The 24,194-nt window shown below is 57.5% G+C and overlaps 3 protein-coding genes across 3 annotated transcripts in view; 1 reads left to right on the plus strand and 2 right to left on the minus strand.

Annotated features, from left to right (window-relative positions):
• Positions 1–1,787, plus strand: part of PEX6 (peroxisomal biogenesis factor 6) — a 28,463-nt gene extending 26,676 nt beyond the window's left edge. The window contains exon 17 of the mRNA XM_077814213.1: positions 113–1,787. Coding sequence (XP_077670339.1) covers positions 113–249 — 137 coding nt within the window. The 3' untranslated portion in view covers positions 250–1,787. The remainder of the gene's footprint in view (positions 1–112) is intronic.
• Positions 1,788–3,500: 1,713 nt separating this feature from the next.
• Positions 3,501–9,893, minus strand: GNMT (glycine N-methyltransferase). The gene is made up of 6 exons (XM_077814216.1): positions 9,638–9,893; positions 7,381–7,508; positions 5,944–6,057; positions 5,059–5,201; positions 4,323–4,444; positions 3,501–4,024 (listed from the first exon to the last, which is right to left on the minus strand). Exons 1-6 carry the CDS (start codon positions 9,841–9,843, stop codon positions 3,853–3,855), a joined length of 885 nt encoding a protein of 294 aa, XP_077670342.1. The 5' UTR covers positions 9,844–9,893; the 3' UTR covers positions 3,501–3,852.
• Positions 9,894–11,124: 1,231 nt separating this feature from the next.
• CNPY3 (canopy FGF signaling regulator 3) lies at positions 11,125–22,718 on the minus strand. The gene is made up of 6 exons (XM_077814217.1): positions 22,530–22,718; positions 20,519–20,642; positions 17,610–17,706; positions 15,724–15,846; positions 15,329–15,446; positions 11,125–15,130 (listed from the first exon to the last, which is right to left on the minus strand). Exons 1-6 carry the CDS (start codon positions 22,648–22,650, stop codon positions 14,895–14,897), a joined length of 819 nt encoding a protein of 272 aa, XP_077670343.1. The 5' UTR covers positions 22,651–22,718; the 3' UTR covers positions 11,125–14,894.
• Between the last annotated feature and the right edge of the window lie 1,476 nt (positions 22,719–24,194).

Raw genomic sequence — 24,194 nt, forward strand, 5'->3', positions numbered from 1 at the left:
GTGGGGGCTGTCAAGTCTTGCCTGGCTGGGGGCAGATTCCTGGACTGGGGGTGGGGAAGACCAACTCCCTGTGCCATGTGCATTCAGGTGCCTGTGTAACTCTTTCCCCCAGGGCTGGACACGGAGAGTTCAGCTCTAGTTCTGAGCATGGAGGATTTTGAACAAGCTGCTGCAAGGCTGCAGCCATCCGTTTCGGAGCAGGAGCTGCTTAAATACAGAGTGATCCAGCGGAAGTTTGCTGCCTGCTAGCCTGCAGTGGAAAGGGAAGGGAAGGCGCTCATGAAGCACTAATATGGAGAACTCCAAGAGGATTCGGGACAGCTGTGTGGGCTGGTGACGTGGAGAGGTGGAGATGTCATCACCTGCTGACTCCTGGCCAAGCCTGGCCGCCGTTCATGGACGTGGGGTGGATCTGAGGCTTTGGGCAGCACAGCTGGGGTTCATGTTCCTCTTCTGTCCCAGGCCCCCTCCTCCAACCTCACGTCTTGGGTGCACCACAGCCTGGCCCTCACTCCCACAGCCGCCATCCCGCCCCCATGACCTGGTGTGTGAGGAAGGGGCTTTAAGCTGAGTTGTGGATCTCAAGGGAAAGGAGTGCAACCAAAGCCCCTGTGAGACCCTGCACTAGTCATGGATGTCCCATGACCCTGTGCCTTCCCCCTGGAGTAAGCAGAGATCCTGGGCTTGGGGGTGGATTGTCTCTTCCCCGTCCCACAGCCTCCCTGGGATGTGAGTGAATTAGCAGACACCGCCTTCTTGGGATCAGTGTTGTGGTCAGTGCAGGAAATGGCTTCCCTACTGCTGGGCTGGGGGCTGCGTTCCATGCTGTGGATAAGCTCCAACTCATGCCCTTCTAGGGCTCCTTCTCATCTCTCCGATGGGCTGCCAGGAAGCACAGCAGCTGCTTCTCCCGGGCTGTGTGCCATGGTGCAGCATGGCAGGGTCAGTCTCTGTGCGCTGGTGCTGACCTAAGATCTGAGTTGGAGAGAAACTGGGCTTGGTCTGTTTCACTAAATTAAAGGAGAGCTTCGGGAGCACCAAGGAAACGTGGAGCTGTATCTCTCAGCAGTTCCATAGCTGGGGGGTGCAGCGGGGCACTGTCCCAGCTCAGGTGACAGGGGGTGTAGCGGGGGAGACCATGAGAGCAAGACAGTTCTGGGAGGAGGTGAGGTAGGAATGGGGGTTGGTGCAGATTTGTGTCAGAAGTGCACTGTTTCAAGCAGATATGTCTGATTCTCCAAAGCTATCGTGGTGCTGTGCCAAGGAATGGGGCCAGGGTGGTTGTAGACAGCTGGGGGCTCTGGGAGTAGGTCTCGGACTTTTCTCCTGGAGAGAGGGGAATTCACACCCACAACTCTTCTCTCTGGGTACAGGGCTAGCATAAAACCTGGCACCACTGAAGGGTGGTCTCGTGCTGGCCCTTGGCATGGAGGGGAATCTCATCCTGAATGAGAGAGAACTTCCTGGTGGAGCTTTAGCCACCTGTGGTGGGAGGGTCCCCTGCTGCTTTCCCTCCTGGCTTATGCACTACAGCTAGGGATGGTGCTTCTGATCACTCAGGCAGCCACCACCAAGACAGGAGGGGAGCCAAAGAGGCAGGGAGGAAGTGTGGGTCACCTGAGAAGTTTCTGAATCCCCCTGGCCAGCTCCTAGCACATGGGCAGTACACAGGGAAGAGGCCCGGAGCACCTGAATTGTGTGAGGATGTGGCTGGCTGCACGGGCAGGGGGCAGGGGTATGTACTGTACATAGGCTTTCTCAATAAAGGGGGAGTTTCTGGTCTAGTTTTCGGCTGCGTCTGGGGATTTATTGCCCCCTCTGCAGCTTCTGGCTTCATCTGGGGTCAGGCATTCACAGAGAGCTGCCAGAGGTCATTACAGTCTGAGCACACAGAGGGGCATTGACTCACCAGGCACGCAGGTCGCAAGAAGCAGACTGGGCTCCTGTCAAGCCTGGCTTGGTGTCATTGTACCCACTTACCAGCTTCTGTTGTGGGGCTTGCAGGGGCGGAGCTGAGCCAGCTGGGGCCTCACGTGAGCCTGGCAGGGAGTTTGGGTCTATGCCAGGCAGCTGTGCCCAGCAGTGCTGGGCCTGCAAAGGCTGCCTGGGCTGTAGCAGTGCCCTGGCCCCTATCTGTGTGGCTGGCTCTTTGGGGACAAGGAGACACTGTGGGGCAGTAAGACTTGGTCAGTGATGCTGGCTTCAGCTTTTCTCTCGCATTCCCTGGCCCCAGCTTCCTCTCCCAGGGGAATCGCAACAGCCTGTCCTCAGCAGTGCCAGCGATTAGTAGCAGTTCTCGCAGCCTGTGGTCACGCCTGGCATTCTCCCCCGGGGAGGGACTGAGCCGGCTGGAGCAGCAGAGTGCCTCTTTCCAGCCACCAATGGACACTTACCCTCCTCTGCTGCTGGGAGAGCAGCCCCGCAATGGGCACGCTGATGGGGGGGGGGGGGGCGAGGAGGTGCTGAGTAGGATGCTGGCCCGGAGCTGGGCTGAGGCACGGGCACCAGTGTTAGGCACAGCGCTTCTGAGCACAGGCCCCGAAGCTGCCCCACTAGCGGCTGGCTGTGTTGCACCCCCCAGCCTTTCGGGATTAGGCTGCCACCTCCCCTCTGGGGCCAGAGAGACCTGCTGCTGCCTTGAGCAGCCACCTCGCCTTGCCAGCCCCCACGAGCACCTTCTCGTTCTCGCTGCCCTTTTCAGCAGCAGGGCGCTGGGGCTGACCCCTCCCAGTGCTGCCAAGTGCCTCCAGCCTGGCTGGTCTACCCCTTCGTCGCTCTCCCGGCACCCTCGGCCATGCAGCTAGGTGCTTAGCCCCCGCTCACCGGCTGAATGCTGACAACACCTGGAGGAAGCTAGCTCAGGGCCAGGAGCCTGGCTCTGGACAGCAGCCACCTTCCCCAGCCAGGTTGCGCCCTGCGCTGGGAGGGAGGCGGGTACTAGCTGTTGGCAGACAAGACAAGGACCTCTCCCCCCCACTCCCAGCCTTGAGCAGCTGCACCAGCTGGCAGTGGTTTTCCCTGCTGCGAGGCTTGTGCCACCTGCTTTTCTCTCTCGACTCCTTTCCTTGCCCTCAGCTAGCACCCGGGTCAGGCTCACGCTGCTGCTACCCGGCAGCAGGCCACCAGCTGCACCCCGCCGGTCCTGGGCCGCGCTCAGCAACCCTTGCTCGGGCCCCTCCGGGCTGGAGCCTTGGCAGCTTAGTCCAGTTGGGGAGTTCGACAGCTGCTGACACTGCAGCCAGGCCACTGGCTGGGGATGTTCTCCAGCTGCCGCCGCTACGAGTACCCGAGCCAGTGGGCCTGGGCCTTACCCGCAGCAACCAGCGTGAGCCGGCCCTGTCACTCATCCGTACAAAGGGCACAAAGGCACTGCCCCCCCTCGTGGGTGCAGAGAGATCCCCATGACCGGCACCAGCAGAGTCCTGCTCACACCAACTCCAGCCTCCACGGAGCGTTGCATCCCCAGCCCAGGCGCAGAACAGACACGCAGGACCACGTGCACTGGTAACTCTCCATGAGCGTTGTTTCACTTTCCCCGCAACAGCCTTCTGGAGAGCTCTCGACAGCCCTGAGATCTGGACAAACGCCCCCCACCCCGGGTGCAGCCTGGCAAATGCGAGAAGCAGAGAGGGACAAGCAGCAGCCGTACAGGCCAGCCTAGCCAGCCACAGAGCCTTACGGAGGCCTCACAGGCAAACCCTGGGGCCTTCCCCTGAAGCGGCCAGCTGGTGGAGCGTCCCATCAGCCGCCCAAGCAGAGCTGTTCAGACAGGAAGATGGAGAAGCGTTCCACGTCCTCGTCCGTTGCCACAGGGCCGGGGGCGCAGTCCAGCCAGCAACGCCAGGCGGTGCCTCAGCCGGTCTTCTTCACCACGTGGATGAAGTAGCAGGGGGTGTAGGCCTGGCCGGGCTGGTAGGGCTGGAAGTCACCCAGGACACTGTGCTGACACTGCCCATGGAAGGCGTTCTTCAGCAGCTCCGTGAAGGCCTCCAGGCAGTGAGGGTAGTAGGAGAGACGGAATTTGCTGGAACACAGGAGAGAGACCACAGTGAGGGGCTGGGGCAGGCGCCTGGGGTGGGGGGGCCTCTGGCCTGTGCCAACGTGACCCTGCCAGGAGCCTGCCGTGAGTGGGGGAGTCGGGCTGGCAGGGATGCAGCCAAGCCGCCCAGGGCTTGTGCTTCTCTTCAGCCTGCAGGAGTCCCCAGCTGGGCAAAGCAGGACAGGCCCCTGCGGCGTGCACCCTGTGCCCAGACGCCTCGTGTGCACGTGGATGGGGCCCACCCCTGCTCTCGCCACCAGTGACTGTGCCGGCCAGCACATACCTCAGTTCCGTGGCTTCCTCTGGCTCCTGGGCTGGGACCTGCAGGGTGTAGTCCAGGGTCACCATATGGGCTTTGTTGTTCACTAGCAGCACGGATGTGGTGATGTCCTTTGTCAGGTCACTCTGGGAGGGGTAAAAGGCCAAGAGCGTCCTGTTACCTCCTCCCCTCCCATGAGTCAGCCCCCAGGCACAATGGGGGGAGTTGCCCCAGGTCTGCTGGGGTGGCATTAGCCTCCCCCTGCCTGCTCGTTCTGGGATGGAGCCTGCCCGCCTGGAGCTGTGGTGATGCTCCAATCCCAACCCCCAACACAGCCTGCTCTCCTGGTGTGGTCTGCACAGCATCCAGTGCTGCCTCCGGCCGCGGCTACCCCCGAGGGCCCGCAGGGGGCTGCTACACTCTCCTTCCTCCGCTCCGTCCTCACCTGTGACTCCAGTCGGTTCAGGCTCCCCCATTACCTCCCTAAGCCCTGTCCATCATTAGCCAGAGCTGCCCCCTCCTATCAGGCCAGCTGAGGATTCATGCCACCAGGGCACCAGAGCCCATGGCATGGCTGGGGGACTGCCAGATCCAGGTTGTGTGGCCAGGGAGGACGTGTGGGGTGGCGGGAGGATTCTATCTCCCCATCACTGAGTGCCAGTCAGCTCTCTCCCTATCCCGCATGGGACAAGACAAACAGAGCAGCGCCCCCCCCCCCAGTGACCTCCCCCTCCACCAGGGAGGCCTGAAGGGCAGTGACCTTGTAGTAGATGTTCTTGCCAGGGGGGGCGCAGCCCGTGGCCAGGATGTAGTCATAGTTGCGATGGTCGATGACCATGAGGCCGCCTGGTCGCACCATGCTCGCAATGTTCTTAAGGGCCAGTTTATGGTCACTCTGGTCACCTAGGCAAAGGGGCGGGATTCAGCTACCCCCATCTGCAACACACCAGAGCCCATCCCCCACCCCAGCTGCCCACGGCATCTCGCTCTGTCCTACAGTGGCGCTGACAGAGAGCAGAGGACATGTAGGGGGCTCCGGGGCCCTGCGGGCCTCAGCTAAGCAATGCTTTACTGGCCACAGCCAGCTAGTCTGCCTCCCCAAGAGCCCCATTTCCTGGCTGGAGATAAGCAGGCCCTAGCATGGCCCACACTGGCCATCCAGGAACGCCCTAGCATTAGAGGGCCCCTGGAGCAGGTACAACCAGAGGACCAGCCCAGTGCCCTCAGGGCAGGGAGGGGGGGCTAGGGTAGGACAGGGCGGCTGGTGCCAGCTCATATAGAGCCGCTGCAGCACAGTGTAAGTTAGAGCAGCCCCAGAATCCAGGACGCTCCTAGGTGGAGCCGAGCAACCTTCTCTTCTCTCCCTCATTCCTGCACCACACAGGGAGTTGGGACCTTGGTTGTATTCTGGACACGGACTGAGCATGGGCTGGGAGTTCAAATCCTGCTGCCATCCCAGCGTGGGCTTGAGCAAGTCTCAGCAACCCCCTGCAGCAGTAAATGGGATGGTGGGCCTGTCTCGCCTGGCAGCTGCTGAGGACTGGTGCTTTGGAGATGAGAACCCTGCGTGCGCACCTGCCCCCGGCCCTCAGGGCTCTGGCTGCAGGGCTGGTCCCCAGAAGCAGACCCCGTTCACCAGGCTCACCTTTGAAATCGGGCAGATGCGCAAAGGAGTTTCCCAGGCAGATGACAGCATCAAACCCATCTCCAGGCTTCTGCAGGTCCTTGTCCAGGGTGAGCCAGTTGGCCTCCTCAATGACTGCACCACATGAGAGCAGGAGAGTGAGTTTGTGTGTGTATGGGGGTGGGTTTTTGGAGGGGGGTGGGGGAGTGAGAGAACCTGGATTTGTGCAGGAAATGGCCTAACTTCATTATCATGCACATTGTGTAAAGAGTTGTCACTTTGGATGGGCTATCACCAGCAGGAGAGTGAATTTGTGTGGGGGGGTGGAGGGTGAGAAAACCTGGATTTGTGCTGGAAATGGCCTAACCTGAAGATTACTTTAGATAAGCTATTACCAGCAGGACAGTGGGGTGGGAGGAGGTATTGTTTCATATTCTCTGTGTGTATATAAAGTCTGCTGCAGTTTCCACGGTATGCATCTGATGAAGTGAGCTGTAGCTCACGAAAGCTCATGCTCAAATAAATTGGTTAGTCTCTAAGGTGCCACAAGTACTCCTTTTCTTTTTGCGAATACAGACTAACACGGCTGTTACTCTGAAACACGAGAGCTGGTTACACACACACACACGCGCGCCTTGCCTTCCCTAGGCTAGGGGGCCTTCCCTCCTGCACACAGATCCCCACTCCTCCTGCCTCAGCACCCATTTCCACTGCATCCCAGAAAGCACTGCCGACCCCCAGCACGCACCACACAGAGCAGTGCTAACTGACCAGCTCGGCTCAGAGAGGCACTGCCATGGCCAAAGACAACAGCCGCAACACTCAGACACTCACTACCCTGGGGAGGTGGGACGGGGCATCATTCCCATTTCAAAGCCAGGCACAGGGAAGCTAGCGCTGCATCATGCGAGGCGGGCGAACGGGGTGTGATATCCAAGTGTCTTCCTTAATGACTTCAAGGGAAGAGGGGCACACAGCACGTTGTTACACTTGCTGATGACCCTATGCCAGGGAAATGTTCCAGTAGGTCTCTGAGAGACAGGGTACCATGAGGGGGGTCTGCCTTGGACATGCAGCTTACAGCACCTGGGGACTGGACGTTCATTCCCTGGGGCAGGGGAAGCCTGGCAGAGCCGGCAGTAGGCGTTTCAATGCCGGGATGAGCAGCAGCAGGAGTCCAGCGGATTCTGAGCTCCCCCTACAGAGGCATCATCACCCCCAGTGCCAGCAGGAAGCTGTTCTCCTGTTCAGCCCCCAACTGCGCTCATTGCCAGCCAGAGACAAACCAGGAAGGGTTCAGAGCCTGAGCGGCTCATTTCCAAGGGGAAATCAAAGGCGTACATGTTGCATCGGGCTAAAAGACAGGACCTGGGGCCTCCCCACCCCAAGGCAATCCAGGGGCAGGCACACTGCTCCATGGCATGTGGCCAAGTGTGCGCCCCAGGGCACTGTGCCTACCCCAATTGTCAAAGGCCTCTTCCTTCCGCCGGTTCCACCGCTCCTTCAGGGCGTACTTGAGCATCTTGTCACTGGCATCAACGCTGGTCACGCTGAACCCGTCCTCCACCAGCATGATGGAGTCCACCCTGCCGAGGGCAGGAAGAGTGTGACACACACCCGCAGGGCACATGAGCGGGGTGCCCGGGTGCGCGCCAGGGCTGGGGGCATCACACAGATGGTGTGAGATGGGGTATCCCATAAGGCTCCATGGGTGTAGAGGTTCCCCTCAGGCCCTGGGGGGTTGAAGAGGCGTCTCACATGCACCGGGGGGGGTCCCCTCGATCTCAGGGGTTCATACACACATGGGGTGGGGCTGTACAGGGGGTCACACACACAAGGCAGGGGTTTCCACTCACACACAGGATGGAGGCTGTATGGGGGGGGTCACACACACATGGGGCAGTAGGGGTTCCTGCATGTGTGTGCGGAGGGGTTTTCCCACACACACCACAGGGATGTATGGGGGGGCACACACAGGGATGGGGCTGTATGGGGAATCTCACACACACAGGGTAGGGGGAGTTCCTGCAAACACACAATGGAGGGAAGGGTGGGGGGGAGTTGGAGGGTCACACCTACAGGGTAGGGGAGGGTTCACACACACAGGTAGGGGGTCACACACATGGTGGGGCTATAGAGCGATTTCACACACACATGTTGGGGGTTCCCCCTCTGTACGGGGCTCTCTCACAGAGGGGGATGGGCGGCTCCCACACACGAGGGCGGGGGGGTTAAGGATCTCACTCACAGGGGTGTCTCAGACACAGGGGGCTGTATGGGGATTGCACAGACTGGGGGGGGTCTCAGACACAGGGGGATCCGACAGACTGGGGGCTCTACGGGGATGTGACACACAGTGGGGGCTGTATGGGGATGTGACACACACACAAACACAGTGGGGCTGTACGGGGATTTCACAGACGGGGGGGTCTCAGACACGGGGGGGCTGTACGTGGTGTGACACACACACACAGTGGGAGCTGTACAGGGTGTCACACACACACGGAGAACTGTATGGGGTGTGACACACACACACGGTGTGACGCACACATACGGGGGGGGCCCGTACGGGGTATCACACACGGGGGGGGGCGTACAGGGTGTCACACACACGGGGGGGAGAGACCGTACGGGGTGTCACGCACGCACACACGGGGGGGGCCGTACGGGGTGTCACACACACGGGGGGGAGAGGCCGTACGGGGTGTCTCTCACACACGGGGGGGGGCGTACGGGGTGTCTCTCACACACGGGGGGGCCAGTACAGGGTGTCACACACACACATGGGGGGCCTGTACAGGGTGTCTCTCACACACGGGGGGGGCCGTACGGGGTGTCACACACGGGGGGGGGCCCGTACAGGGTGTCACACACACGGGGGGGGGCGTACGGGGTGTCTCTCACACACGGGGGGGGCCTGCACAGGGTGTCACACACACGGGGGGGGGGCCGTACGGGGTGTCTCTCACACACGGGGGGGGCCGTACAGGGTGTCACACACACGGGGGGGGCCGTACGGGGTGTCTCTCACACACGGGGGGGGGCCTGCACAGGGTGTCTCTCACACACGGGGGGGCCGTACGGGGTGTCACACACACAGAGGGGGCCGTACGGGGTGTCTCTCACACACGGGGGGGGGGGCCTGCACAGGGTGTCACACACACGGGGGGGGCGTACGGGGTGTCTCTCACACACGGGGGGGCCGTACGGGGTGTCACACACACAGAGGGGGCCGTACGGGGTGTCTCTCACACACGGGGGGGGGGGCCTGCACAGGGTGTCACACACACGGGGGGGGGGGGCCTGCACAGGGTGTCCTCACACACGGGGGGGCCGTACGGGGTGTCACACACACAGAGGGGGCCGTACGGGGTGTCTCTCACACACGGGGGGGGGCCTGCACAGGGTGTCACACACACGGGGGGGGCCGTACGGGGTGTCACACACACGGGGGGGCGTACGGGGTGTCTCTCACACACGGGGGGGCGTACGGGGTGTCACACACACGGGGGGAGAGACCGTACGGGGTGTCTCTCACACACGGGGGGGCCGTACGGGGTGTCACACACACGGGGGGGGGAGAGACTGTACGGGGTGTCTCTCTCTCACACACCCCCCCCCCCAGCGGGTGGGCGTTCCGGGCTCCCCGGCCCCCCGCCCCGGCCCCGGCCCCGGCCCCGGCCCCGGCCCCGCTCCCCGCGGCCCGGCCGCTCACCCGGTGCCGCAGGCCACGTCGAGCACGGCGCGGCAGCGGTGGCGGCGGAGCAGCGCCAGGAGCCAGCTGCGGTACTCGGCCGTGCGGCCCCGCGTGTCCCCGATGTAGAGCTGCCAGACGCGCGCCGCCCGCCCGTCCGCGTACTGGTCCGGCAGCCCCTCGGCCGCCACCCCCAGCGAGCGCGTCCGGTAGATGCTGTCCACCATGCCGCCGCCTGCCCGCGCTCTGCCGGGCCCCGCCGGCTCCCGCCCCGGGCCCCGGGCCGCCCCGCCCCCGGCTCCCGCCCCGGGCCCCGCCCCCGCCCCGGGCCGCTGTGGAGACCCCTGGCAGGGGACCGGGGCGGGGGGTGTTAAGCCAGCAGCCTGCTCAGGGCTCTCCGCGCACCGGGCTTCCCTCCTTGGCTGGCTGGGCTCGTCTCCGTAGCGAATGAGCCGTGAGGGACCCAGAAAAGGGAAAGTTCTCACTCCCAGGACGCGGGCTGGAAATTTCCCGGGCCTGGGTTGTCACACGCAGCTGAGCCAAGCTGGGACTGGTGGCAGCTACCCGTCGCTGCACGGGCAAGCGTGAGCCCCCGGGCCCCTCGCTGCCCAGTTCCTCCAGCTGCTCCAGCCGTGTTTACCAGCTCAGTCCAGGCACTCGCTGTCAGGGACAGGGAGGGAGTGAAGGCAAGTTAATTAACACTCTGCTAGGGAACGCAGGGGCACGATTTAGACCTGACAACAGCCAAGGGACTGGGAACAAGTGGAGGGGAATACACGGGGGGGGGGGAGGGGGGGGCGCTATACAGGGTGTCACACACACACGGGGGGGGGACGGGACTTTTTGTCCCTATTTGGGACTTTTCTCCCAAAATACCATTTCCCCTGGGAAGAGATTTCCATTTCTTGGCCCACTGTAGCAAGGTGTGAAGTACACAGGGGTTACTCCCCTGAGATATAGATCATCAGGGGGAGGGCTGGTCAATTTTGCTTTTCCCTTTTAATTTGCCATTCTTTGTGTTTACAGCTTTCAGCCAACTCAGACTCACACTTCAGAGAGTCCCACTTCTGGAAACTTCTGTTTGCACATTATCTCCCAGTTGTCCAATTCACATTAGCATTCTCCATTATGTTGCATGAGGGGAAGATTTAGCAAGTATCTCACACTGACCCTACAATCAATTCGCTAGATCAGTGTCAATTCATACACCCCACAGGAAACTACGAGTCAGATTCCTATACACAATGCTACTATCCACAGATCTAGAAAGAAGGGGTTTGACTCCAGAAACACAGAGGATTCTGGTGTCTGACCACTGCACCTCTTCATCCCCATAATTCAGAGTAAGTGCCCCTTTCTGACCTGAAGTTCAGACCTTTGTTCTCTTGGCATCACAACTGCAGCTGCCTAATGTTTGAGATAAACATGGATTAAGGTTAAATTCCAGCTGGGAAGAGAGAGAAAGAGAAGGTGGGATGGGTTAATATACTTAGGAAACAGGACAAACAAACGGTTAACAGACTTGGAGTTTATTTAAAAAATAACTGCAAACAGCACACAAGAGTGAATTCAGGGTGAAACTATGTGACCATTAACCAGATTCACATAGGATCACAGGCCACTGTCTACACAAGAGCATTGGCTATTGAGCCAACAGGGCCCTAGACATTTAAGATACAACTGCTCATCTAAAACCTAGCCCTCTGGGGAGGCAGGGGAAGAAAAATGAGAGGTTAATAAGAGCACCATAGGGAAGGGCTATCAGCTACTGCTCTGTCCCCACTGGCTGGGTTCTGTAATCCAGCCCAGCCCGGAGAGGACTAGGATGGTACCATCACCCTCTTTGGCTCAGCACCTCACTGTTCTCAACTGCAAACAGGGCCTGACTGTCCTGTGTCGGGTAGGACATAAAAAAGCTTCTACACCTTCCCTGCCCTGTGCATGCACCAGCTCACTGCCATGCCCACATATGGAAACCCTGCAGCCTCTCTGAGCTATCTCAATGCTGCCACCATGTAACAGATGGATTTGGGTCTCTGTCAAAGGCAGGTTCCCTCTGTTCAGCACAGGGGTTTGTATTCCTTGGGGTTTGCTCTGAAGTCAGCTAGATGCTATCTCTGCATCGTTCCTGGGGCAGACCCAGTTTGCTGCAGTGCTCTTGATAAGGAGTCTTAAGATTCCTGTTCATTTGAGAAACTCTCCCATGCTCCTATTCCAGACCTCTGCATGCAATCTCTGGACATCTCAATGGCTGCAGTCACTCTGGCTTGGACCTGGGCTTTGTCTCCCCCTCAGTCATTGGGTCATTGAGCTGCACCTGGCAAGGGCCTGCCCTATTGCGCCACACATTGGCACAAACCCATACAGAAAGTTGTTTACGTAATTGCAGCTGAAGCCTATGTGGACTCAGGAACAACAGCAGCAGAGCAGAACTGGTCGATCACCCCTGCCAAGCAGCAGTCAGGGAAGAACACTAGACTTCTGCTGTATCTTGGCCAAAGCAGCAAACACTCCTCCCAGTGCAAAGCACTAGGGGAATCAAACACAATGTGCAAACAAACACCAAGAGCCTCACCTTGGGCTCAGCAACCTCACCTGGAACTGGGCTCAAGTCCAGACAAGTACCTAGAACACAGGGGTGAAAGGCTTGGGTCAGAAACAAAGCAATAAGCCAGGATCTGTGGAAGAGCTGGAGTCTCTTGTTAGGATGTTCCAGCAGCAGCTTTACTGGAGGGTTGTATCTACTGAAGGCCCATAGAGCATTTTCTTCTGATCTCTCTGCTTCTCACTGCGTGGGTGCTGCACTTCACTGTCTTACATTGCCACGGAGTGGGAGAAGAGATGGGAAATGTAGAGGCAAGGGTTGCTTTGCAGCATCTCACTGCTGTGTACATGCCGGGGTCTGTATGGCATACCCAGCCCCTCTCGCTGTGCTGGAGGAATGGTGCTGGTGATCTGGGAAGTGCTCCCGTCTCCAAGGAGCTGTTTACACTCAGGACAGATTCCACTGGGGTTAGGAGCCCTCATGTTGACAGCCCACTGGTGTTTTTAACACTGTCACATAATGCCCTGTCTAAGCCTGCTCAGAAAGTCTAATCAAGGCCACTGGCTGCCTTGGGCCCATCTCCAGGAGGGCTCTAGCCTCTGCTAGCACTCCCAGAGCTGAAGTCGGTGCTGGAAGCGTCTAGTGTAGGCCTGGTAGGGGCAGCATTAACAGGCGTAGCAGCTGTCCCAGTAGGTGAAAGGCAGAGGTTCTGCCATTGCAGAGCTCATTACTACCTGTAAAGGAGGACTGTATGGGGAAGAGAGAAGGACAAAGGTGATCAGAGGATAACCTTCCAGAAGAGCAAGGGCTGGAGGCCATGAGGCTCTTAGCTGCTTCAGGCCAGTTTTGCTAACCGGAATGCCAAAAATGCCAAGTCCCTTGCTTGCGGTAACAAAGATTCCAACGTATAGTTGCGGCAACTCCAGCAGTTACAATAGAACAAAACTGAAAGGACAAAAATTTGTCACGCCAGATAGTCTCAATCATTCCTCTCCGTCACCCATGCCCAGTCGTACCGACCCACCCCCACTCCCACTGAAGTCACTTGATTGCATTACTCCACAGCAGGAAGTGGTGTAAAACTGCCTTGCTTAAAAATAATTTTAAGCTTCCTTCCAATTGTGCCTCTTGGGCTGCGTCTAAATGGCAGGGCCAACCCCCTACATTCAGAACCCAGGGTCTAGCCCCCAACAGCCCCACAAGAATTTATTTATTTTTTTTTTTAAACCACACATTTGGGGTTTTCCCTGACTTCTGAACCTTTTAGGTAACACTCTGGTGACACTTTCAAGCTGTCCCCTGTAGCCAAGAGGGCTAGAAACAGCTTCATTCTAAAGCTGAGATTCTCACATAATCCCATGACGCCACGAGCGGAGGTTGTAAAAACACACACAAATACCAGGAGACCTGTGATAAAGTGGCAAGAGTTGGAATTGCTGGTGCCTGGAGTATGGTGCCCTGCCTGGGGAACCAACAGTTGCTCACTAGCCTGAAAAGCAACGTAAGACCGATGAGTCTCTCACTACCTAGGAATATTCCATGACACGACAGAGCTGGTGAGACGAAAGAGCACTCAGGAACATACCTAATTCTAGCAGAGCAGCCACCTCAGTGCACTGACATCTGACTCACTGAGCTGCAGTGCCGAGATCACAGGTCAGCCTGGCTGGACTGGACCAGACCTAACCCCACTCCCAGGCTGGGGTCCCCACATGCTTTGATGAGTGTTAGAGCTGATGGGAGGCTCTTGGGCACATGCAAGAGGGACAAAGACTGCATTCAGAGTTATCCGGGTGTCACTGCAGGCCGTAGTGGGTCTTGCTCCCGCACCCCACAGGGAGAGTGTTAATATCTACTGGCACTTTAAGAGAAACCACCAACAGGTAGCAAAGAACTGCATAAAATACAAGTGATCCTCTCCTTGCAAAGCAAGGAGCTGCTGTCCACAGTGCAGCAGGGAGAATGAAAGCTAGTACAGGGAGCACACCCTAGACCAAATGAAACAGGACATTAGCAGAGGGGGGAAGGGTCCTCTCTGCAGCAACAGCAGGAGCCACAGGCTTCCAGGAAGCTGGAGTGGCTGCTCCTGAGTGGAATGGTATTACGGGAGAGGGGTAGACAGCACGCTTGCAGAGCAGGAGGATAACTCATTGTCGGACCCCAGCACGCTCAGTGGGAAACCCACCAGGCTGGCCACGCAGAAGCCACTCTCCTTCCAAACCACTGCCAAGTTCCCTGCCCCAAGGGCAGCTGTAGACAAAAGCCAGAGGCTCCTCTGTGAGCAAACCAGCCTCCTTTCTCCCACCTCCATACCACGCTGGGCAAGAGGCAGCAGGTCTCTCCCGCTGAAGGCAGGATCTGTATTGTCTAGGGAGTACCAAGGGGAGTTTAACAAGCTCCATGTACTCAGGAGGCATCTCCTGTCCGGCCCAGCTGCCCTGCGTGCGCAGGGGTCTCTGCCAGCTGCTGTGATCCACGTGGTACCACTGCTCATGGTAATGCTGACTAGCTACGGCGTGACTGGCCGAGATCTCCACCCAGCAGGAACAGGCTGCTGCCCTTGGAGCAATAAGTTGGAAGAGTTCTCATTTATTTCCCTTTAGTAAATAAGGGGTCACCATCTTGTGAGGCAACTGGCTGTTGCAATGCCCAGAGCGCATCCAATATCCCACCTGTCCAGAGCGTCCGCTGTCCCTACCATGGGCTGCAAATTGGCATGCGGAGTCCGAGAGACTATAGCTCATCAGCTGGGCTGTGCGCAAGGGGAGCCTTTGGCTGGATATCCCCCTCTTCCTCAGGGCTCCTTTCAGCACTTGGGGCCAGGTGGCTTTTTGCTTCCTCGACCTTCTCCTTGTTTTTCTTTTTCTTCTCTGCTGCCTTCTTGTTCTTGCCACCCTTTTTCTTTGTCTTATTCTCCCCTGTGGTTGCTAAATCTCCCTTCTTGCTGGCCCACTGCTCTGCCAGGCAGCCTGCAGGGATGACATCATGGAGAAAAGGGAGCAGTGAGGCGGTCAGGTTTCCTCTCCCCACCCCACGCCCCCTTCCTGCTCACACAGAGACGGCATTTCAATGCTCCTCTGCTGCACCCATCACTCTGGCACTGGAGCACGTGTGCTGCCTCAGCAAATACAAGGGGGCATTGGCCTCCAAGCAGAGGTCAAACTCACTTGTGTCTTTCCCTTTCAGCACATGGTTCGCACAGAGAAACTGAGCCAGGTCCTCCTTTTGGTGATGCCTGTACCAGTCCTCGATCACGTCTTCGAATTCCTCCACCAGCACATCACACTAGTGCAGAGAGAAAGCACAGTCCAGCACTAGGAGACCTTCCCTACTAACCCCACTCCCAGGGCCCCTTCCAACATGAGGAGCAAGCGCAGCTCCAGGACGAGCTTGCCAAAGAGGGGCAGCTCATACTCTGCAGTGAACTCTTGGAGTACGATACCCACACCCAGCCTGAGCCAGTCTTCCCAGATCTCCCCCACTCTGCATCCCAGGCCTCCCAGCCATTACTGCCCTCCGCGCTAGTGCCTCCAGTGACATTGTGCTACCGCACAGGCAGTACCTGCTTCTTGAGGTCAGCCACTTCAGCAGAGGTCTCGTTCCACAGCTCATAGGGGATGTCCATCACCACTTTCACCCCCTTGTGCACCAGGTTGTGCAGGGTTTCAAACGTCTCCGACATTCCCTAAGGAGACACAGTAATGTGAGTGACCCCACCTTCGGGAAGAGGCAGAATCCAGGTTCCACACGCACGACGCTTTACTCAGGGAGAGAGGGGAACTCTCATACAGCTCCCCTACATGGGAGCCAGCTCAGAGCCCTGCAGAAGAGGGGGTGCAGCACCAGGAGTCATGGCACCAGTGCAGCATGAAGGGAGAAGCCTCAGGGGCAAGTGGCTGAGCAGCCTGCTCACTTCTCAGGAGGGTGCGAAAGCCTGGCCTTATCTGCTGCCCCCCGCACATCCCTCTCTATGGCATCCAGCAGCTCCAGCTGGACTGGGACCCCAACACGCTTGTTGCTTGACAGACAGTCCTGGCCATGAAGAACATGCCACCAAAGATGACCAGCCTGAGGAGGAGGTGGGCAGGGGGAAGGCTATGATACTTGTTCAAAGTTTGTGCTTCCATGACTGAATGAACATGGACTTTCCTCATCTGCCCCCGAGGCGCCGAACATGGTGGCGGATTCCTTGTCAGCGTCCTGGCGCGAGTGGTTCTAGATGCAGGACTTGAAGGAGGAGAGGACAGTGGCTGTCTGGTTCAGTTTGGGGAGGGCATTCTATGCATGAGGAGCAGACAAGCCAGAGGAAGAGGCCGCATCCCTGGTGAAGTGGAGGTGGGATGGCCTAAAGGGTCAAGCAGCTTGCTCTTGATGTGGAGTCAGGGGAGGGACTCATAGGAGGGTGACAGTGTGAGCGATGGCCAGGGAAGATGGTCCTAGCAGCCCTGTTTCAAATGGCTGGTGCAATGTGGGTAGCAAGGAGGATGCAGTCCATGGCAGCCCATGATGAGGCTTGGCTGTCCGAATAGGCAGAAAAGGCTGGATTCCAGCAGCGTTCCAGAGGAAGCAGTGGCAGGACTCAGATGTGGCCTGGATGTGAGCGGAGAGGGAGAGGGGGAACACTAAAGGGACAGGCCTGACTGTAAACGCCTAAAGTCACAGTGGGGATTGACTCTAGGGCATAGCAGTACCCCAGTCCTTTGGAAAGGGAAGCCTTGCTTTCCCATTGCTAAAGCCCCAGCTCATTCTCTGGACTGATATAGTCTCTACAGAACCCTGCCTCTTCCATCACAGGCATGATCCCTGGGCCCAGCCCTGAGACTGCACAAAGTGTCTTTGTGAAAGGCAAACTCAACCAAACCCAAAGGGTTCTCTGGGACGCTCTGCCCCCTTGTGCACAGACCTTCCAAGAGTCATGGTTTCACAGCTTTCCCTGCCACACTGATAGCAGATCACACTGTTTCCCTTGAAACCGTGGCAGGTGCAAAGCCACAACCCAAACACACAAGGGGCAGTCAAGAGGATGGGACTATCCTTAGCTTTAACATTACTGGAGCAGCACGTTTACCTGGGCAGTTAGCGATCTCGACCTACACTTTTAAAATGGAATTGTTAATCCGTACCTGATCCCAAACCAGAGGCGGAAGAAGCCACTCAGTACATACCCATTACACTAGGAGGCTTCCTGAGCACCTCCCCACTCCACCCATGAGAACAGGTCTGCTACACCTCCCCACTAGGATTCTGGGTTGCATGCAACCCACCAGCAAGGCCATGGAGAGAAGGTTACACTAACAAGTTGAGGGAGGGAGAGAGGCTACTTCTATACCTGGGAAGTCTGTTTTGCAGATGCAGACCAAGGACGCAAACATGGATGCTCTTGGCAAGGCAAGGCCTAGGGGCATCTGACTAAAGCTCCAGTGAAAGGGAACAAGCAACAGTACAAACCTTTGCAAACCTGTTACTGCCAGTTCTCTCTTTGTGCAGGTTATAGTCCAACAGCCTCTTGCAGATGGTCTCTGTCACCTCGATCAATCGGATATCCCTGCCCAGAGGAGAAGTTGGTGAAACGGGGAAGGATTTAGTACCGCTCCCTGAGAAAGGCTACAGTCCATTAACAGGGCTAGAAAAATTCTAGTTCGAGGACTAAGCCCACTGGCTAGAGATGGGAACAAGATGAAGGGGCTGGGGCAATGGCTAGTCTCTGCAGCTGCTGGGATTTCCACCAGCTTGCTGACCCTGGGCCAGCTTAGAGGTCCCACCTTTCAGAAGGTATCAGCCTCTTGAGGACAGGTGTCTAATCAACTGGAACTCCACTGCCTGCCTCCCTCTAAGTGCCAGAAGGGAAAAGATGCCGCCTCTTACCTCCACAGCCCCTGGCTACTGTAAAGGGGTGGGGGCTCCACCCCTGAGCTCCCCCTACCTCCACCTGGCTATTGAAAGAGGGATGGGCTCCTCCATCACGGCTTCCTGGCAACTGCAAGGGGTCTACACTACTTCACTCCTCTCCCCGAGACTCCTGGCTACTGCAAGGGAGGTGCGGGGAGAAGGTGTGTCTGCTGCATAACCCCCATCACAGCCTTCACTTTCTGGTCCGTATCCCATGTTCCTAGCGCCAGCCTCTACTCCTGCCCAGAGCTTTGCCAAGTAGCAGCAGAACGGAACTAACATTAGAAGGGGCATTTTTGCCATCAAAGGTCTGAATAGTAGCTGTGAAACCACCAGTGTCTCATCCAGTGCACGGGAAAGCTCTGAGCAACAGGCTGGAGCTGCCTGCTGTAGACTCAAGCAATTCATGTTTGGCAGATCATCTTTGCAATCTTGAGGGCTCAAACTTAATGTACATCCCTAATCTTATACTCTAGGTACCAGACACAAATTAAAGGGCCCCATCAACTTACAATATCTCACTGGTGCCTGAAGTTGTTTACCCACTATTGTTATTTGTAAAACCTGTAACCAGGGCAAATGAAAAGTGTTTCCTTTGTGTGCAGCACACACCATGTGTACACAGCAGCTTTACTGTTTCGCCATAGCCAGTTTCTTCTCTTTGTATCTGTATTTCCTCATAATGGCCAGGGAGAAAAACATTTAAAGAGAAGAGTGCAGTTGTAAAACCATCAGAAGTAGGCAAGGGGGATTCAGGGTCTGTCTGTACTGCAGCTGGAAATGTAATGTCAAGCTCGATAGCTCTGATTGAGCTAGCATACTAAAAATAGAAGTGTAGCCATGATGGCAGCGGCAGGCTAGCTGCCCTGAGTACACACCTAGGGTCTCGGACAGGATCATCTTTGGGGCAGCTGTTTTTAGCACGCTAGCTTGATCAGAGTTAGCTCCAATGCAGACATACTTCAGAGGCAGGTAACGTCCCTGGAGTTCTTAAAGTGACTAGATTTCGAGCTAACTGTGTCTTGAAAAACAATTACATTCAATTAAAAAATGAACACCTTCCCACACTAATTGAACTGCCTCCTCCAACAGGAATATAAGCTGCCAAGTGATCCTGAAGCAATGACTGCCCACACTGGACAAACCCGGTCCATTTATCAGCACCCCCACCCCCTCCGAGACAGGTGGGTTTTGCAGCATGACTGGAAGTTCACAAAGCCAGGCTGTGGGGAAGCTATTTCCAAAGTCAACAGGCCCTCAGAGAGCATCCTTTGAAGAGCCTCTTCCCCATTTACACTTCAGGGGCTCCATGTCTGCTGATTGTGGCACAACAAGGTCAGAGAGGGTGAGACAGGTGGCCCACATCATTCAGGGCTCTGTAGGTTAGAGAGTCACTACTTTGAACCACACCCAGAAACATACTGCCAGCCAGTACAGATCCCTGAGCAGCAGCGTAGTGGGTTCCCTGTGCACAACACCTAAGAAGCAGGCGGATATCTTGTTTAAGCCTCAATTCAAACGGTCTCTGTGGACAGCCCCAAGAGGAGCTAACTGCCTTGACAAAAATTTAGATTAACAGCAATGATGACTGGCACTGCCCTACCTCTGACAGAAGAGGGTCCATGAAAGGCTCTCTTTCCTTCTCAACTGTGAGGGCTAGAAAAACTTGAAAACGTGAACTGAATGTAACTGGTGCAGTGAGGTTTGCCCAAGCGGGCAGAGTCTGAAGCAGGTCTAAGGGAGCACACCACTGATCTCATGGTGAGATGTTAACTCTGGAGTTGAATGACAATTATTTAAATTCCAACTTAGGCTACTACTTCATCCCTGACCACTATAGCAAAAAAATCCAGCTAATATGGTTATCCTACAATCTCAGGTGCCCAAAGCCACAATTGTCCCCTCCTCAGCTTACAGAAACCCCACTTTTGTATGACAATTTCTACAATGCAGATATCTGAGGCACACTGACAACTGAGTGTGTTGGGAGAGCACAAGATAAATGGAATTTAGCAGCAGTGACCCAAGCTCATTGGACTGATACATGTATTAAAATTAATTAAAAACCTACTTTCAAAATGTAAATGAAGCTGCCACAGAATTGTCAGAGTGCTGCAGAAAGCTAGAAGCAGAATCTCCGTACAGCTTGCTGCAGGTGACAGAGGTCCCGAGTTAGGACTGGGCAGCACGGCTACGCTCAAACCACCCCCCGTGACTTCGCTTTGGATCTGCAATTCTTGGTAACTAGTGGAGCAGTACCACTGCATCAAACCCTGCTAGGGACTCAACATCCATCATATCTTGCCAACATGAATAACTCTGGAGAAGGGATAAGCAACCTTTGCCCCCAAGTGTGGTAGGTGGCCAGGTCACCCCCTGCTTGTGAGTGCTCTTTGTGGAGATATTTATTAATCCAGAGGAGCAGCAAAGAGGGCCACTGAGCGGATGTCACTGATTGATTCACTTACGATTGCGTGTACTTGATTCCAGACCCCTTTCCGCCCAAAAAGCCATACTGTGTGTCAATCACCTCCTTTGTCTTCCCGGTTTCCTCAAAGGCAGATTTCAGTTCTACTGCCACATACTTGCACACTGGAGAAGAGAAGCAGGTTAGTGGGTGCACTGAACTGTACTGCCCTCCTAAGGGTCTTGCCTGCTTTAGGTATGAGTAGGCCATTTCCAGCAAGCAGGGCTATTTTAAAAGCAGATGCTTGGAGTTAAGTATGACTAACTAAAGGGTCCTCGTGGAGCTTGTTTTCAGGGAACACACGCTATAATTATTTAATAGACAAGACAACACACAAAACCAGACACCCCAGCTACTGTATTTGGGAGAAGGACTTTTTATTCCAGAGTTTTTTGGTTGAGAAATTAGTGAACTATTGTGCAACTACTAACCAAGAGACACTCAAGTCAGTGGGGGCACCAGAACTGCTGCATCACCCAGAGCAAGCAGTTCACCCATCTCTAGATATTTCACACCACATCCTCCACTGCTTTCCCCCTCCCCATCACCATACATACTTTGGCCTGCTTCTCCCCCGCACACTTACCCCCCAGAATCTATTATTCCTATTTGTCCCTCTCCTCAATCACCAGCAGAGGCATGGGATTTTTTCAATAGTTAGGTCTCTCCTTTACTTTCTTGCTTAAATGCCTTGCATGGTAGAACACCTCCCCCCCCCCCCATACACACACACAAACATCTGACAACGTGAGCCATGACCACTGGAACAAGAAGTAGCAGTTCCCTTTTCTCACTGGGCCTTCTCCCCACCCACCACAGGAAACGTGCCTCTATGAACCACAGTGAGAGAAACTTGGAGAAAGCACCAGAAGCCACAACTGTCAGCATGGAAACTGCTGTCCTCCTTTCCTCCAGGGCTGCCTGGGATACCATGGACCCCTTCACCCTATCAGATTGCTTGTCCTGCCTCTACAGCATCTATATGGGTCCATTATCCGTGCTCTGCTACCTCCTATCACTCACCCTGCCTCCCCCAGCCCCACCCTTAGCCTCCTCTTGAGCACCCCACCCCTCAGCCCCCTGACCTCCCCCAGATCCCTCAGTGCCCCTCAGCACCCCCTCCCAGATCCCTCAGTGTCCCCAACTTCTCCCACCCTCCTTCCCTGACCTCCCCCAGATCCCTCAACCTCCACCACCCCCCAGATGCCCAGACTTCCCCATCCCCACCGTCAGCACCCCAAACTCCCCCGGACCCTTCAGTCCCACTCAGCACCCCATCCCTCCGTGCCCCCGACTTCCCCCAGACCCTTCAGTACCCCACTCTCCTCCTCCCCCTCAACCCCCTCCCAGACCCCTCAGTGCCCGTGACTTCCCCCACCCTCAGCCCCCTGACCTCCCCCAGACCCCCCCGACTTCCCCCACCCTCAGCCCCCTGACCTCCCCCAGACCCCCCCGACTTCCCCCACCCTCAGCCCCCTGACCTCCCCCAGACCCCCCCGACTTCCCCCACCCTCAGCCCCCTGACCTCCCCCAGACCCCCCCGACTTCCCCCACCCTCAGCCCCCTGACCTCCCCCAGACCCCCCCGACTTCCCCCACCCTCAGCCCCCTGACCTCCCCCAGACCCCCCCGACTTCCCCCACCCTCAGCCCCCTGACCTCCCCCAGACCCCCCCGACTTCCCCCACCCTCAGCCCCCTGACCTCCCCCAGACCCCCCCGACTTCCCCCACCCTCAGCCCCCTGACCTCCCCCAGACCCCCCCGACTTCCCCCACCCTCAGCCCCCTGACCTCCCCCAGACCCCCCGACTTCCCCCACCCTCAGCCCCCTGACCTCCCCCAGACCCCTCAGTACCCCACTCTCCTCCTCCCCCTCAACCCCCTCCCAGACCCCTCAGTGCCCCCGACTTCCCCCACCCTCAGCCCCCTGACCTCCCCCAGACCCCCCGACTTCCCGCACCTCCGCCGTCAGCGCCCCCGACCTCCTTCCACCCACCCCCCGCCAGTCTCTCACCCTCGCACTTGCTGGGCAGCCGGACCCACTCGGTGTCGTCGGCGGCGGCCCCGGCGGCCGGAGCCGGGCTCAGCAGCAGCGGGAGCAGCAGCAGGCAGGCGGCGGGGCCCGGCTCGGCCATGGCGGCGGGGCGGGGGGGCAGCCGCGCTGGGGGACCCCACGAGGGACGCGCGCGCGCGCTTTGGACAGGCGGCCCCGCCACACTCACTTCCGCGAACGTTCCTCCCCCCCCCCCCCACAGCGTCACTATAACGACAGCAGCGCGCCCAATCACAGCGCCGAGCGTGTCAAAGTCCGGCCAATGGCCAGGCGAGGAGCGACCACCCCGGGTTCGGCCAGCCAATGGGGGAGGCAGGAAGCTCCGCTGCCAGCTCAACCAATGAGGAGGCTTCTAACTGCTTCGGCGTCTCTGTCTCCAGGAGCGGCGGGAGTCAGAGCGTCGCGGTCTCCTCAGAGCTGCGGACTGGGGTCCGCGCCGGGGCGGGGCGGGGCGGGGCGGGGCGACTTCCGGGCGGGGGCGGGCTCCGGGCCGGTGAGGGGGGCTCCAGGGTGCCCCTCCCCCGCTCTCCCGAAATGGCGTCTCGGGCTGTGTACCCCCAGCTCCAGTCAGGGGGTGGAGGAGGAAACCCCTGTAATGGCGGGCAACGCGTGTCACTGAGCCCGCGTGGGCAGCTTTAGTCGCCCACGAAGCGAGCTGTAGCCCACGAAAGCTGATGCTCAAATAAAAGTGTTCGTCTCCGAGGTGCCGCGAGGCCTCCTGTTCTGTTTCCTTCACTCTCCTGCCCGCTGAACCGGCAGCCGCCCTGGCACGCAGGTCCTTCCTGCCTGGGTAGCGCCAGGCCCGCCGCCTTGGCCGCCTCCTCACCCGCTGGGGCCGCCCTCGGGGGGCCGAGGCGAGGGGTGTGAGGCTCCCGGTTCCGAGAGAAAACGTGGCTCGCTGGCCCACGCCTGGGACACCAGCAAAACGGGCAACACACCGGCACCAGCGGCAGCCCCGCGCCACCGCAGTTTCAGCTGATTCCCCGGCTGCTGTTGGCTGTGCCCACGCAGGCCAGGCATGAGTTACAAGTGGAGCCTGGGAAGCAAGAGCAGGGCACAGAAAGGGCGTCAAAAAATGCAAGTTTGGTGAAAGCTACATTGACCTTGGATTTACGTGGACTGGGGCCGCTGGATATCCTCAGCCACAGCGTGTCCTGTGCGGTGCAAACAGCACTCTTAAACCGTCCCTTCTTCGCCAGCATCTAGAGACTAAACACAATCAATTTAAAGACAAACCAGCTCAGTTTTTCAATCGCAAACTGGAAGCGCTAAAAAGCAATAAAATCCTGCCATCGAATTCTTGCGTGGAAAATGTGAATGCACTTCGAGCTTCACACTTCATGAGTTACAGAGTGGCTAAAACTGGAGAACCACACGCTATTACAGAAGATTTCCTTATACCTGCTGTGAAGGCCGTGGGGAAGTGCATGCTCAGTGAAAAAGCAGAAAAAAAAAGCTTGATTCCATACCCCTCTCCAATGACACTGTCACACTGCATTGCCGATATGGCTGAAAATGTTCTTTCTCAGCTTGTGAATTGGGTTAGGAACAGTGACTATTATTCTTTGCAATTAGACAAGTCCACGGATTTAGACAGCCTAGCTAATCTTTTGCTTTATGTTCCTT

This window comes from Eretmochelys imbricata, chromosome 3, assembly GCF_965152235.1.
Source record: "Eretmochelys imbricata isolate rEreImb1 chromosome 3, rEreImb1.hap1, whole genome shotgun sequence".
Classification (NCBI taxonomy): domain Eukaryota; kingdom Metazoa; phylum Chordata; order Testudines; family Cheloniidae; genus Eretmochelys; species Eretmochelys imbricata.